Below are 13,965 nucleotides of genomic sequence, written 5' to 3'. Positions count from 1 at the left end.
CAAAGTTGTAGGCTCCAATTGCGCTTCAGGGCATTAGGGCATAATGCAAGCTGACCTATGCCTCTGCTGAGGGAGGTAAAGATCTTCAGGTAAAGATGCTAAAGTGAGGGAGCACAGTTATTACATTAAGTTCCATTAAACTTGAAGAAAAGCTGTCTTTTGACCATTATCAAGAATAGATTAACCTCAGCACTTTTCAACCCTGACGTAGGATGAGAGGAGACCTAATAGAGGTATATAAGATGTTGAGAGGCATAGATCGGGTGGACTCTGAGGCTTTTTCCCAGGGTAGAAATGGCTGCTACGAGAGGACACTGGTTTAAGGTGCTGGGGGGTAGGTACAGGGGAAATGTTAGGGGGAATGTTTTCACTCGGAGGATGGTGGGCGAGTGGAATCTGCTGCCGTCAGTGGTGGTGGAGGCAAACTCAATAGGGCCTTTTAAGAAACTCCTGGATGAGTACATGGGACTTTAATAGGATGGAGGGTTATAGGTAGGCCTAAAAGGTAGGGGTATGTTCGGCACAACTTGTGGGGCCAAAGGGCCTGTTTTGTGCTGTAGTTTTTCTATGTTTCTTCTAACCCTGTGCGAGTTTCTGACCTATACCGTCTCCATCAGAAAGATCAATTGCTTCCACTCCAGTAACAATGCCTATCTCCACCCTGCTTTAGTTTGTGATGAAACTTTCTTCATGCTTTTATTATCTCCTAACTCAACTGTTCCAATTCGATCCTGGCTGGATTCCAACCTTCCATCCTCCATAAACTTGAGCTCATCCAAAATTCTGTTAGCTATATCCCAAGCTGTACCAAGTTTCTCTTGCCCATTTGCCAGTGTTCGTTGACCAACATTGATTCCCAGTTTAGCAGTGTCTCTGTTTTAAAATTCTCGTCCACATGCATGAATGCCTCTCCACCCTTAGAACTTCACATAAGCCCTGGTTCCCTTTTACCTCTTTGACTAAGATTTTAACTGTTTGTCATAATATCTGTTCTTTTGGATCTATCATTTTTGTCTAATTGCACTCCTTTTAAATGCCTTCAGAAATATTGCTACTTTTAAAGGTACTATGTGAATACGAGCTGTTTATGGGTCTTTGCTGTGGTCAGAATAGCTGCTATCTTGTCAATGCAAGTGAAGAGGATACTCAGTAAAGCATGCATAATCTCTTGCATGCTGTTATCTCAACAGGTGGGATTTTTCTCCCACTCAATGGTGTGTGTCATGGTGGTAGAAGGCAGCTTTCCTATTGAACGCACCCCTCACTGCTGGGAAACCCATGGCAGGGGTACACATCGGTGGGACTGCAAGATCCTGCAAGTGTAAAACGGTAGCAAGATTTTGGTGAATATTACTGCAATGAGCAAAATAGTCTGCTCCTCCTCTTATCCATGACATTGGATTGTTTAACTGGCAAACAATTTTTTTCTGAGCACGCTGAATGTGTTTCTATTTAGGTCATCCACTAAATAAAGTTGCATTTTTCAGATTAAACTTTAGAAATAGCTTTGGTGATAGGAAAAATCACAAACTAAACTAATGTGAAAAAAAATTCTTATCTCATTATTGCCCCTGTTGTTCCCCTCATCTTTAATTTTTCCAATTTTGACTACTGATTCCTTTTCTCCTAACTTAAATCCGATGCTAGCTTGTTTTCTTCTGTTCCCACAACTGCACCCACTATTTTAGAAGTGGGAGCAGTTGAATTCTGCCTCCCATTGGCAATTTTTCAGCCAAAGACAATGAGCTGAAGATTATCCAAGTCAAATTCAAGATTCAATATTAATGTTTTTTATATTAAACAGAGAAAGGGCTCTCACCGCCCAAGTCTGCCAGTAAATTTGTTTGTACCACTCCAGACTGGAAATAATCCATAAAACCTAAAATAACCATTCATCCAGCTTTGAGTTTGCTAAATTCTTTGTATTATAATTATGGGTGGCACAGTAGTTAGCACTGCTGCGGCACAGTAGTTAGCACTGCTGCCTCACAGTGCTAGTGACCTGGGTTTGATTCCTGGTTTGGGTCACTATCTGTGTGGAGTCTGTATGTTCTCCCTGTGTCTGTCTGGGTTTCCTCCAGGTGCTCCGGTTTCCTCTCCCAGTCCAAAAAACGTGCTGGTTAGGTGCATTGGCCATGCTAAGTTCTCCCTCTGTACCCGAGCAGGCACCCGAGTATTGCGACTGGGGGATTTTCACAGTAACTTCATTGCAGTGTTTGTAAGAGGAATTTTCCGGGATGTCCCTCTGGGCGGATCTTGTACTCAGCTGACCTCACTCAACACAGAGACCACAAAAGATTCCTCTTACAATTTGATGCTGCAAGCAGGTTCAAATGGTAAGAGGAATTTTCTGGGGTGCCCCTCTGGGGGGGGCTTGTACTCGGTTGATCTCACTCAACCAATACAGAGACCACGAAAGACAGCATGTATTTAAAGAACGGTAGGAAATTTATTGCTAATGAATGCATCAGGAGGGAAGACAGTCAGTGAGTGCTGACTACCCTCTATGGCATAACAGTACATGCAATACAGATATACTTTTTCTGAACGCTTATCTCCAGTCCAGCTTGTCACTCAAACTGGAGGGTCCAATTACAATATTACACATTATTGCCTTAGCCAATAACGCTCCACCTGTCAGCAAGATCAGGAGCTCATTAGTCTATTGCATCTGAAAGTTCCTCCCTCCTTACTAAGAAACCTAACTACGTAAATCCGGTAGATAAAGTTTATTCTCCTGACACTTGCAAATTTAATTGGTAAAGGGAGTCAATTCTCTTGCTTGAATCCAGCCCCCTTTATCAGCGTGAGAAACTGTGCCAGCCTCGCTAACCAGGAGTGAATGTACAAGTGAACGTATAAGACACCTTGTAATCTTCACTTTAACCTAGTCTACTTATTATCGTAAATTTGGAATGAGGCCTTTTGTACAAGGAGTATTATACCAATCTCCTTTAGTGTTAATACAAGCTTGCTTGTGACACAAATAAACTTATTAATAACGTTATCAGGATTTTTTTGAAACATCTTGAGAAGAAGCCACCTGACAGCACTCGGGGTGGGTGCCTTCATTGAAATCGAGTTGAGAGCCACCATTTAATAAAACTGTTTTGAGTTGAAGAGAAATCTTGTGTCATACTGCATGCATATTAATAAGGAAATGAGATGGATGGCAAGTATATTGGATTGTCTTGTTACCTTTGCTATCTTAATGGGCCTGGAATGTTTTAGATATTTGATGAGGATTCTGCCACTATACAATTGACAGCATCCGAGGGTTTACATTAAGTAATAAAGTCAATGTTTACTTTTGACAGTTTATGATGCAATTTTATGACTTGGTTAGACAATGAATAATGTCAAAGTCTAATGTTTAGGCAACATTCCAAAATATGTACAAGATTTTGCAATGACTAACGCACTGAGAAGAGACTAATGTCTTGGTATGGGTTTATAGCATTTTAGAAGAGCATAATGGTAATTATAATAATTTGTACATAAGTGACAAGTAAGTAAAGCTTTAGTATACTTTTTGTTTAAAATATCCTCTCACCTTGTGGATTGTTAGATAAAACTTGAAAAAATATAAAATTGAGGTCCTCCTCACTGCTTTGGAGGAGCTCCATTGACAATGCTCTTGAAAAGCATTCTGGAGAGCAGCTCCGTAGAAAAGACAAGGAGTGCCACATCACGCCAGTTTGAGGCTTGCCATGGAGCCATCAACAATGGGAAGCTATGCTCCCGGGTCTCGATAGTTCTAGAATCTTGCTGCAGCTGATTTTAAATTGTGACTCCTGTTCCCTGCAAAACTGTCTGTTAAGCTTGAGAAAGGCCCTATACAATAATTTTATCATTGTTGACTAAACATAGTTTCATGACTCCTACAAAGGTGACAGTTCATGTTTTAGTAAGTAATATTTTTGCACAAGATTTGGGATTTGGATCTTAAAAAATCTTCTGCATATCACTCGCGGCACTTGTCCTCAAACTCGGGCAACAGTTCATCGATTTTCTGTGCTGACTCCTCTCTACCCCTAAGTCAATGCCATCTCACCACGTGACCTCTAACTCTGGACTCCTTCCTATTATCTCTTATCTATTCCTGTTTACTATCAGGTTTTTATGGATCCTAATTTTTTGTTACCAAACTCTAACTTGGACTTTCCCAGAGTCTGTCCACGTGCGCATTTTGGCTGCCAGTCTTCTGCAGCCATGCCTCCTTTCATTTCTCTCTACTCATATCCTCTGAACTCCCAATTCCCTTCTCCAATCGTTCAGTAATCCTTGACCTTCCTGCTTTGTTGCCACCACGCCAGCTTCCCTCTGTGCCACTCTTAGAATCCTCCAGAGGGCTCATAGAGTTAATCAATGCTGTATCAAGCAGCAACTCTGATTACCTCATTCCAATCTCTCACTGACCTTACTGCCCAGTGCACCTAACAATCTTGCCAATCGCCATCCTGTCCAACTCACTTCTCCCACTGCTGAGTCTGTGGATTCTGCCCCCTCACCTGTTCACTTGTGATCAAGGACCTTGAACCCTCCTCCTGGCTATGTTCCAAACATTAAACTCGCGGTGACAGTGTGGCGCATGTCACCAGATCACATCTTGGCCTGACCCCCTACTCCTCTAACACTTGCCCTTCCTTTGAGCACCTCACCGTATTCCATTCCTCTCTCATCTCATTCAAAATCATTATTCTCCAGTCACTTTGCAAATACAATAACAATTTTCATATCAAGATCTCTTCACTGCCTCCGTCCTTCACCCTCTGAACCAAACACTTTTCTTCCTTGATGATTTTAAGCTCCATCTCAACTCATCCTTGCTCTCTCGAGTTCACTGCCCTTTGTCTTCCCTGAACCTCTCCCTCCATGTAAACCCACCAAACCATGCACCAACCTGCCCATCATATCAATCACAAAGCCATCTCCGGTTACTTCCTTATATCACTCTCCACCCACAAACCTTTTCCATGTCCCAACCTTCCTCCTGTATCTGCCCCTGAAAAAGATTATTGCCCAATTCACTTAATAACATACTTCGTATGTCTGCCTTTCAACTGATGGTCCAAGGAATGCAAACTCAAAAGGTTATGGTGAGCAGTTTAGCCATCCACTGCCAGATCTGGTTGGACCACATTAAAAGTGATCAAATCCTGCTCTCGCCTGATAAAAACGATCATTCTAGGATCATCCTGAAATGCCAAGACAATCCCTGGCTTCTTTTCCCATTTGCAAAACAGTCTTTGTCACCCCTTCTGCCCTGTATCTTCTGCTTTAGCTTTCGGCAACATGAGAGGAGCTCATGGAGTGTCTTCTCACTAAGGTTGATGTGATCCAATCATCTGCCTCTACTGTGCCTGTCTTTCCACTAGCCCACTTGCCAAATTTGCTCTGACATGCTCCCTGTCCAAACCCTGAACTCGCATCTTTCTTTACTACTTCTACCTCTTCTCGTGCCTTCTCCAAGCTCATCACAAAATCCACCTTATGCTCCCTTGACCTATTCCCACGAAACTACTGTCCACCAGCTTCCCCCCTCCAAGTTGACTAATGTTGTTAATGATTTTGCATCTTCATGTTTTATCCCTCTTTCCGTTAAATTTGCAATCATCATCCCACTTCTCAACAAAGCAATATTTGACCCCACTGACTTTACAAACTACCACCCCGTCTCCAACCTCTCTTCTCTTCAGATTCCTTGAGCATGTTGTCTCCTCCCAATTGAATGCCCATTTTTGCAGGTTGTTCATGTTTGAACCCCTCCACTCAGGTCTCTGCCCGTGCCAAACTGCCGATACTGCTCTCATCAGTCACAAATTGACTGCGATGAAGGTAAACTTTCACACTTGTCTTTCTCGACCAGTCTGCAGTTTTTGATAGTCGACTACACCATCCTCCTCCTTCGCCTCTCCACAGTCATCCAGCTCTTGTGTTCTATTCTTATCTATCTAATCATCTCCAGAGTACCCATTGCAATGGCTTCTCTTTTTATTCTGCACTGTTACGTCTGCTATTTCCCCAAAAGATTTATCCTTGGACCCCCTCTGGTTTCCACCCTTTGGTGACATGATCAGAAAACACTGTTAGTTATCTCATATTCACCGTCACCAGCTCTACCAACACTATCTCTCACAACTACTGCACAGTTGCTGAATTATGAGGCTGTTTAACCAATACCCAGTACAGGATGAGCAGAAATTTCCTCAGATTAAATATTGGGACGTCTGAAGCCATTTGGTTCCCATTACAAATTTCATTCCCTGGCTACTGACTCTATCCTCTCTGGCCAAACTCTGATACTAAACTAGTCTGTTTGAAACCTTGGTGCCAAATTTGACCCCAAGCTGACTTTCCAATTGTACATGTCCGCCATCACTAGCATCAGTGATTTCCACCTCTTACCACCACTTGGTTTTGCCCCTATTTCAGCTCATGATTTACTGAAAATCTTATTCATACCTTTGAAACATCTGGATTAGTCTATTCCAATGCGTAGCTAGTTGGTTTCCCATATCGTACTCTCTCAGAATGAGCTGACCCAAAACTCTACTGCCTGTTCTTAACTCACACCAAGTCCTGTTTACCCATTGTTGGCCCCTGGCCAAGCAGCAACTTGATTTTAAAATTTTCATCCTAGTTTTCAAATCTCTCTGTGGCCTCACCCCTTCTTATCTGGGGAATCTCCTCCAGCCCTACAACTTTGAGATATCAGCAGTCCTTTAATTCTGGCCTCTTGAGATGCCCCAACTTTAATGGCTCCGCCAATGATATGGCCATGCCTTCAATTGCCTAGATCCTAAGCTCTTGATTTCCCTCCTTCACCTTTCCATCTTACTATCTTTCTTTCTATCTTTTAGATAATACTTAAACACTTTTCAAACTTTTAGACATCTGATCTAACATTTCCTTGCACCTTGGTATAATATTTTGTTCTGTAAAGCTCCTGTGAAGCACCCTGGGATATTTTTTGAAAATCTCTCAAAAAGCTGTTTAAAAATGCTATTCTTTTTCTATCCACCCGTACCCCACTTTTCATGCCCTCTGGTAAAAGTAAGTCCCATACCTTTGAATAACTTTTTGTTGCTGTTGGTGCTGGCAATTTGAGACTATTTACACTTTAGGGTTCATAGAAGTCATGTGTAATTATTATTTTTATGTCTGGTTTTTGACTTGTGCTCAGTCTGCAAACATATTCCAGATAAATTAATTTGGGAATCGAGCAGATGACTATTGTCGAGAACATGTTTTAAATTAAGTTGATATATATCCTATTACTCTTGCACCTGAGAACATATGTGGACCCAAGATGAACCTAGTGAAGCGGTAATTTAGTTTCAGTAAAGGCTAGCATTCTATATAGGGATATATTAAGATAATCCATTGGTTGTTTACACTGCAGTGTTTGCACGTCATTTTTGCGCTTTCAACCACATCAAAGCAGTCATACTCCTGAAAATTATAGAAAACTAGTTTGTTGCCTTTAGGGCCAGTGCAAGAATCCGAGGCCTCTGAGGTTACCTCCTCCACAATTAACTTTTGTAAATGAATACTGTACATTAAATGAATAAAAATTCTATAGTTATAATTAGACTTATTTTGCATGAAAAGGAGAATATGATCTTACATTCTCATTGTTCTACACTTTTAGCAGGATATGTACTATAAGAAATACAGTAGTGTAGTAGTGCTGTCACTGGATTCATAATACAGAGACCCAGTGTGATGTTCCAGGCACCCGGGTTCAAATCCCACTAATAAAAATCTGTAATGAAAAGTCCAGTGATCATGAAGCCCTTGCCGGTTGTTGTAAAATCCCATCTGCTCACTAATGACCTTTAGGGAGGGAAATCTGCCATCCTTACCTGGTCTGACCTACATGTGACTCCAGAGCAATGTGCTTGACTCTTAAATGGGACTAGCAAGCCACTCCAACCCAGGGCTGAGGGAATTGGGGATGGGCAATAAATGCCCACATCCCATGTAAAAATGTTTTAAAAATCTAAGAAATCCTGTCTGAGGCTCAGTGTTTTGAGTTGAGTCTATCCCCTGTTTGCTACCTCATAAGTAGCCAATTGGAACCCTTCTCTCTCTCCCCCCCCCCCCCCCCCCCCCCCCCCCCACACACCTTGTTACAGGCAGTCTTGGTGATTAGATGCTACAGACCCATTTCTCCATTGTTTGATTTCTGCAACATAAATCAAAGTACTTGGGTATTTCTGATGAACTCCACATGAAGGCAGAGTCACCATTTCCAGTGTTATGATCTACTACTTTCATTCTGTTTCTCACGAAGGTGGAAACACACCTACTTGATCCTTTCTAAACTCTGTTGAAATGTGTGTAAATGGGGCCTTTTCTCAAAAGGCAGCCACGTTCCTGTGATGGCTATCAGCTCACTGAGGTCAGGATGTTGACCTGTACTTTTGTTGTATGTACAATGTGAATATCAAGCAGTGTATCCTGTCCAGTGTATTAGTGAAATTCACTTTACAATGCTTTGTTTCATAAACCTAAACAGATGGGCGACATGGTGGTTAGCACGGCTGCCTCCCAGCGCCAGGGACCTGGGTTCGATTCCCAGCTTGGGTCACTGTCTATGTAGAGTCTGCACGTTCTCTGCGTTCTCCGGGTGCTCTGGTTTCCTCCCACAGTCCGAAAAGTGTACAGGCTAGGTGCATTGGCCATGCTAAATTCTCCCTCAGTGGTGGAAGTGTTGGAGTAAGGCAACTACAGGGATTTTCACTAACTTCATTGCAGTGTTAATATAAGCCTACTTGAGACATTAATAAATAATCAAGAAAAGTGCAGTGTTAATTGAGCTTCAGATTCCTGCCCTGGCTATCTCCGTGACTTTTTATAGGTGACAAATACATTTAAGCTGTAGATTTATCAATTTAGAATGAGAAAATAGGACCCCTGCAGCAAAATAAAGATTTTCCTTCAAGCAGTACGTGTTAGATTTGTTCTAATGCAAGCGCCTCAAAGGCAGATTTACTTGAGCTTATTTCACCTCATCACATTTTTCAAGTAGTTATTCCTTGATAATTGCACTTTTTACCTAAATTAATAATGTCATGTGAGTTTAGTAAGTGGAAGAGACTTTTTGGCCCACTAAGCTTGTCTGTTTTCCATTTCTGACCCACCAACTGGCAGTCTTGAAGTGAAAAATAGTTTCATCAGTTGAATTTTAGATAGAAGTTTGGATCCCAAGATCAGCTTTTTCAAACTTCAAGCAGTGGAACTTGGCAAAACTAATGCTGCATGATATTGCATCAAAGAAAATCCTCCAACCTCCCAACTGGCAGACTGATAAAAGGGAAAAATGTAGCAAACTTTAATGGTGACAAAACTAATGAACAATTGGACAGTAACATATATCAGTAGGGGTGTATAACAGGTTGTGATGCTAAGGGTACCAAAGATAGACGATATGTTGACAGGTGTTTGGAGCCTGGACCTTAAAAGCATTTAAGAAGTTTTCTAGTCCAAATATTAGCAATTGGTTTCTAGCTCTTAACATGAAAATTGTATGAAATTTGTTGGTATTTACTGTACTAACCTTTGTATGACATGCCCTTATATGCTTGTCTTTGTACTTGTGTATCTTGGTACCTGCCACCTATGGGCAGCACAGCGGTTAGCACTGCTGCCTCACAACACCAGGAACACAAGTTCGATTCCTGGCTTGGGCCACTGTGCGGAGTTTGCATGTTCTCCCCTTGTCTGCGCGGGTTCCCTCCGGGTGCTCCGGTTTTCTCCCACTGTCCAAAAGACATGCTGGTTAGGTGCATTGGCCATGCTAAATTCTTCCTGTGTACCCGAGCAGGCACCAGAGCATGGCGACTAGGGGATTTTCACAGTAACTTCATTGCAGTGTTAATGTAAGCCTACTTGTAACAATAATAAACTTTAAAAAACCATTAAATGCAATGCTAATTATTTTTGGCACAGGATGCTAATGAGTGAAATAGCTTAAGAAAAACAAGTAGCACTGTAGGGGATAATGAAGTTCAGTGATGTACTTATTAGAAAATAATTGGGATGCTTTATAAAATTCAGGTATGTAGTAATATTGTGTCGTAGTAAGCAATCTTTACGCTGTGAAATTTTTGTGTATTAATAAATACAGAGCTCAAATCAAACCTGACCAAAATAGCATTGTGTAAAAAACGTTTGTGAATTGGTGCACATTCCTTCCTCAACCTATGTGAGAGCCATCATCCTTTGACCGACAGTGGATGCCCTTGTGTAGATTTTTTTCTTGCCTGCATGAATAGGTTTACAGACATTGCACGTTGATGCAACAAACAGTAGCAGTATTGCAGGGGAAGTCAGTAATACTAGAGCTATAGTTATTTTGGGAGGTGTGAAAGATCTGATGTATATGTTTAAGTTTTGACAGCTGCATGAAAATCTTTCCCATGCATGATGAGGTTTCAGTAGCATTGATAAATGCCTTGGGGTCTTGGTTGTTGACACAGCACATATGGTCTAACAGTTTGTGTGTCTTGGTTCTTCAGTATGGAGTTGCAAAAAGTAAGTTTTGCTTCAGTTCATGAAAGGACATTTATCTAATACCTGTTAGAAATAGCTGTAGATGATCCTTTTTGTCTGATGTACTGCACTTGATTGAAAGTTTTTCTAACAGAATATTACATGGGAAAATGTTGTCAACCCCAATTGTAGATGGCGGTCGGGAGGAAATTTTCCCTAATAAAAATTAACCTAATTACAGAGCTTGGAAGCTCCAGTTTGTTACTTTTTGGGTGAACTGGATAGAGGCAGAAATATTCCAGCTTTTTTTTTGAAGATGTAATTTTATAACAAGCTTTGTAGGGTTGAAAATTGGTAATTATGCGCTTGCAGGTAGTAGGTGGATTCATTTTCCCCACTGTCATATGATTGTCATTGCATTTACTTAAAATAGCTTGTGGTGATTAGAATCTAAGTAATTCTGTGTAGAGTATGTTACTGTTTCAGATTGAATTTAGTTCTATTTTTAGTGTTTGGTTAGATGGGAAATGTGTTCAGGATTGCCTTTTGCATGACAGAGAGCAGCCTTTTGGAATCATTTTGAATTTATTTATTTAAGTGACGAAACCTGGGGTTTTGAGAAAATATTAGACTCTATAAACTTTAAGATATTCTGTTTTACTGAGTTCTCAGAAAATTGGATTTCTGAAGTAAAAACTTCACAATTCTATTTGTGATTCCATGGGGCGGGGATGCACCCATTCTGCCTTAATTAATTTTATGATTTATGCTTCATTGAAAGGATTTTTTTCTTTTGGTATAACATGCAAAATATTAGCAACAATGGTACTGGTATTCTGCTCTGTAGTTTGAAAGGGACGTGATTTCCAAAATTCTAACCAGTTCGTGCACTGCTATCTATGTGAATCTTGCGGAAACACTAATTGTTCACTTCGACAAAGACAATATTATTATTTTCCCCCAGTGCACTCCATCTTAATGCAAAGTATATTCCCAAACTTTCCTAATTGTTAAGTGAGATTTGTTACTGAGTGGGGTGAAGCATCTATGTATTAATATTTAAATCTGTTCCATCATGATCCATTTACTTCAACTAGCAATGTAGCACAAACTGATTTGGATGGTGATTTTTATGAATACCGATAAGATACTGCAGTAGATATTGGATCAATATGGTGTGTTACTGGTGTGATACCAAGCAATGCAGAATCTCAAAGTTGCAGGTTAGAACTCGTCAATTAACTTAGCCCAGCCAAGATACCTGCCTAACTTCACATTACTAGATCAGGAAATGCAGTGTTTCCTGATTTACAAACCTTCTAAGAGCATCTGTGTTGAAGTCAGCTGACGTGACTGATAGCAAAGTAACTAGCCCACCATTAAGTTGCCATTGATAGAGGTAACTGCAGGTATCTGTACGTGAAACCAGTCTAAATGCATTAGTGCCTTGCATATGTGGCACATGGATTTCTACCTGCTACCATGGCTGAGACTTGCAGGTAAATCGGAAAGTATAATGAACTGAGCCATAACTCAGTAACACCAGGCAGGGAAAAGGAAGGGTATAAACGAGCAATTAAGAATGCAGCTGATTATGTATGTAACATTTCTCTCGTTCTAATGGTCATTCTTGAAATCCTGTTGCAGAGAAAGGCTGCGAACCCATAGCATTGAATCTTCAGGGAAATTGAAAATCTCTCCAGAACAGTTGTACGACTTCACTGCAGATGATCTAAAGGACCTTGGGGAAATAGGACGTGGAGCCTATGGTTCTGTGAACAAAATGATCCACAACCCAAGCGGACAGGTTATGGCTGTGAAAGTAAGCAATTACATCACCTTTAAGCTCAATTCTGTGAAAAGCATCCTGACATACACCTTAAAGATCAATAGAATCTTATGTTTATTGTAATAAGCAGACAAATGTATTTGGAACCAAAGCTATTAAATGTTTTTAATTTTATTATCCCTATTTTCTGGAGATCAGGAATACCAGTCCTGGACTGTCAGCATCAACTGGTTCCAATTCTAGTGCAGTGCAACTAGTTGCTCAGTAGCATGCTTTCACTTTGTCCCAGTAGTTTAACTCCCAATTTCAGACTAGTATCCTCATTGTAGCAGTGAGATATTTTTTCATTTGCTGTGTCAAATCTCTTTGTAACCTTTCTAGGTACATTTGACCACATGTAGCCTACAAAACCTGGTACCACCAGGTTTTGTAGGCTACATGTAAAATTCCCAGGGCTGGCTGAAACCAGTTACCTGGAAGACACAATTTACATATGATAAAATTTATACTGCTGGGAACATGATGTTTGGCCCAATTGTCTATGCTGGAGATTTTGCTCACTGCAACCATCTTTCCACCCTACTTCTAACATATCTGCACACACATCTATTCCTTTCTCCAGCATGCTCTTAGCTAGTTTTTCCCTTAAGCATGTGTGCTATTTGTCTCAACTATTCCATGGGGTAACAAGTACCACATTCTATCTATTGTTTGAGGGAAAAAAGCTTCCCCTAGATTTAATCATTGGATTTGTTGGTAAGTATCATACTTACCAGGCTTTTAGCAAGTCCCTTGAGCAGTGCTTTCAGCATGTCCCTTGATGCTTCAGTTTTAATTTTTGGCAAACTATTTTAAGCATGCCGTTCAGGAATTACAAATTAGGAGCAGGAGTAGGCCATTCAGCCCCTCGAGCCAGCTCCACCATTTAATAAAATCATGGCTGATCTGATTGTAACCTCAACCCCACATTCTTCCCTATCCCTGATAACCTTTCACCACCCCCCTATCACGCTTTGCCTTAAAATTATTCAAAGATTCTGCTTTCATTGCCTTTTGAGTAAGAGAGTTGCAGAGACTCACGACCCTCTCAAAAAAAAAAATATTCTTCTCATCTCCGTCTTAAATACGCTATCCCTTTGTTTTTAACAGTGGCCCCTGGTTCCAGATTTTCCGACAAGAGAAAACATCCTCTCCACATCCACCCAGTCAATACCTCTCAAGATCTTAAAGGTTTCAACCAAGTCGCCTCTTAGTCTTCTGAACTCTGGCAGTTACAAACCTAACCTCTCCAACCTTTCCTCATAAGACAACCTGCCCATTTGTGGTAGTCCAGTAAACCACCTCTGAACTGCTTGTAATGCATTTACATCTTTCCTCGGTTAAGGAGACCAATACTGTACACAATACTCTAGATGTGGTCTCACCAATGTCCTGTACAACTGAAGCATAACCTTCCTAAGTTTGTAATTGATTCCCCTCACGTTCTATTAGCTTTCCTAATTACTTGCAGTACCTGTCTACTATCCTTTTGTGATTCATGCACCAGGACACCCAGATCCCTCTACACCTCAGAACTCTGCAATCTCTCACCATTTAGATAATGAGCTTTTTTATTCTTCTTGCCAAAATAGACAATTTCACATTTGCCCAAATTATACTCCTTTTTTTTGTCCACT

At 40.8% G+C, this 13,965-nt stretch overlaps 1 protein-coding gene across 2 annotated transcripts in view; it reads left to right on the top strand.

Annotated features, from left to right (window-relative positions):
- map2k4a (mitogen-activated protein kinase kinase 4a) overlaps window positions 1–13,965 on the top strand; it is a 179,693-nt gene that overhangs the window by 89,621 nt on the left and 76,107 nt on the right. For both annotated transcript variants that reach the window (XM_078225405.1, XM_078225404.1), the window contains one exon: window positions 12,148–12,322. In XM_078225405.1, coding sequence (XP_078081531.1) covers window positions 12,148–12,322 — 175 coding nt within the window. The remainder of the gene's footprint in view (window positions 1–12,147; window positions 12,323–13,965) is intronic.

The sequence above is a fragment of the Mustelus asterias genome, chromosome 12 (genome assembly GCF_964213995.1).
Source record: "Mustelus asterias chromosome 12, sMusAst1.hap1.1, whole genome shotgun sequence".
Lineage (NCBI taxonomy): Eukaryota > Metazoa > Chordata > Chondrichthyes > Carcharhiniformes > Triakidae > Mustelus > Mustelus asterias.
This window is presented reverse-complemented; position numbering and strand designations above follow the sequence as displayed.